Here is a 2,828-nt window from a genome sequence, read left to right on the forward strand (position 1 = left end):
TTCAGTTTTCAGGCCCCTCTTCTGTGGAACCAGCTTCCAGTTTGGATTCAGGAGACAGACACTATCTCTACTTTCAAGATCAGGCTTCAAACTTTCCTTTTTGCTAAAGCATATAGTTAGTTATATCAATTAAATTGAATTGAATTAATCATCATTTCTTCTTTAATACTATCTACAGCTGTTAGTCTCATTAAGATTAGAAATGTAAAACAATAAAATTGAGGTCAGTTGCCGCTATTATATTGATTATTACAGAACTAGCACATGCCTGTAATTTTGGAAAGTTTTTTTTATATTTGTTGTCATTTTACACAAGTAGTTGTAAAGGAAATCTTAATCTTTGGATCTGCTGATGTTTTCTACATCAGCAGTTTGGGTAATATTTCTGCTTCACATTTGTATTTGTACAGTCAGCTGTCCAACAGCAGATGGATACTCCTTTAAGACTTCATAGGACAAAAAAAAGAAAAACAAATTATGTCGTTACACTGACTTCCTGCTTTTTTAACATAAGCCACACCCACCTCCATATAAGGCACCATGCGACAGGTGATGTCACCTAGGATCCTCCTATGGGATAGCTGGTTGAGGACCACCACAGGAAGGCACAGAACCAGAACTAGGAAGTCCCAAAATGCCATGCTGGCCAGTAGGTAGTTCCAGGCTGACCTCATGTAATAGTTGTTCCAGACAATGCACATGACTGCCATGTTTCCTACTACGCCCACTGCCAGCACCAGGCCGGCCAGGAACAGGATGGCGTAGGCTGCATATGAGCCCTCCATCAGGGGGTAAAAGGGGTTGAAAAGTCCTGGAGCATCATGGTCAGTGTTGGAGCTGTTTGTGTGGAGGTTATCATCTTCATGAACCTTTCCTGCCACTGTAGTCGTTTTATTGCTGAACTCAGTAACTTGAGGCGCTGTAACCCATTCATTTTCAAAGGAATCACCAAAGGTGGACTGTTGCTCCTCCTCGTCCGCACCACGGGCTTGGCGACGGTTACGGTCAAGGTCCAGGTCCAGCACCTCGGTTTGGGGGAGGCTCTTGTCAAGGACGTAAGATTCATCCTGGGTTTTGACCGGTTTGCCAATCCAAAGGGGCTTTGGTTCGACAGGGGAGGAAGGTTTATCATTATTGCTGTGCTGCCCGTCATGTTGCCCAACACTCTTTGCATCAGTAAGCAGCAGCAGCAGATACAGACACAGCCACAGACCGACTGACAGAGCCATGATGCAAAACTTAATATGACAGTTTCCTTTTAAACTCAAACCAGAAGAGTTCAGGACTACCTGTTGCTACGAAATCTGTAAATAATTCAGTAAAAATCCAGAAATGTTCCCAGAAATTTCCAATCCACTGAAAACAACAATTTGTATGTTGGCAAAGTTTCCAATAAATTTCAATTAGATTGAGCAAGTCCAGAAATCCATAAAATTGCGTGTGGGGGGACGGGGGTCAAAAATCAACTAAAAAGAAATGCTAAGATTACTTTGAAATTGTTTCATAAAACTCTGCCCAGTTTAAAAATATTTCCAGTTATAGAAAAAGCCTGTTTCTGAAGATAGCCAGTCAGTTTTTCTACAAGTTTGAGGTCCAGGATAGAAGGGTCCTCTGTTATCTCTTCTCTTCAAACTGCAAACACCCCCAATTTACTCACTTTAAAACTTCCCTCTGGTTTTCCCATCCATTAATAATCCAAACAGGTGTTGAGGCTCCAGGAGAAGCGGGATGGTGGGGGCAGCAGCAGGGTGTGTGTCCGTGTCTGGGCTGCTGTGTCTTGGCTGCAGGCAGCGCAGAGACTGGGCGTCCTGGAGCTCTGAGGATCTCTGGGAACGAGCAGCCCTCTGCAGCACGGCTGGATGGAGCCTTTGTCGGGACACACAAGCATACAAACAAGGCTGGCACACACACAAATACACACATTTGTCTGCACGATCATGCACGCATACTTTCTTTTGCTCTTTTTGTCTCTCACCTTCTCTCACACACGCATTTTTAACAAATTCTCAGTTCTGCTGCCCCCTGGTGGTGGTGGGTGTACTTGGCAAGCAGGTGAGTTGACTGAGAAAGAGTGTTGATGAAACTGCTTCTCTTTTTGAGTTTGTACTTGTCTAAACTTAACAATATCATCAAAGACTGACTGTATGATTCTATAATGACACTTTCTATCCTGCTAAAGCGTTTTTTTCTTCTTCTCTCTTTTACCTGGTAGAGTTACAGTTACAGTTACACCAGTTAATACATCCATTATTTCATCTAGACTAGCAGCTATCATCTAGTAGCTATTTTAAAACATTTCAGGATATGTGTTTGTTCAGTCCTTCTGCAGCATTGTCTAAGTTGGTCATCTGATAGAAAACGTCTTTAAAAATGGACTTTTAAGTTTTCTAAACGTTTTTTTCTACTGGAAGTTGTACTTCTACTGCTATCATTGATTTCAATGTAAAATTCTTTCTCTGCCATGTTTTTATGGAGGGCTATACTCTCGTGTCACCTGTGCACACCTATAAACAGTGACTTAGCTGTGAGTGATCTCCCCAATGACAGCCATTGTACGTACAACATACAAGTGCATGCGTCCATGCACATATTAACTTAACTGGATGAAAAAGGTATTCTCTAATAAGACTAAATATCTTATGATGCTTTATTTTATTTTCAGTTATTATATATTTATTAATTGTAAGCCCTGCATTTTCCCATTTGATTTGATCACTGAAAGATTAAACTGTGTGTCCTGTAAGAAATGACAAAACCAAAACTAAAGTTACAACCTCAGCACTCAGTAGGTGTAGGTAGGCAAAACTATGTTCTTGTTTTCAGTTTAA

General features: G+C 41.3%; 1 protein-coding gene across 1 annotated transcript in view; it reads right to left on the reverse strand.

Annotated features, from left to right (window-relative positions):
• Positions 1–1,944, reverse strand: part of LOC102294886 (G-protein coupled receptor 37-like 1) — an 8,547-nt gene extending 6,603 nt beyond the window's left edge. Inside the window, exon 1 of the mRNA XM_005936563.3 lies at positions 525–1,944. Within this exon, the coding sequence (XP_005936625.1) occupies positions 525–1,229 (705 nt within the window). The 5' untranslated portion in view covers positions 1,230–1,944. The remainder of the gene's footprint in view (positions 1–524) is intronic.
• Positions 1,945–2,828: the final 884 nt, after the last annotated feature.

The sequence above is a fragment of the Haplochromis burtoni genome, unplaced genomic scaffold (assembly GCF_018398535.1).
Source record: "Haplochromis burtoni strain Fernald_Lab_line unplaced genomic scaffold, NCSU_Asbu1 Contig_211, whole genome shotgun sequence".
Lineage (NCBI taxonomy): Eukaryota > Metazoa > Chordata > Actinopteri > Cichliformes > Cichlidae > Haplochromis > Haplochromis burtoni.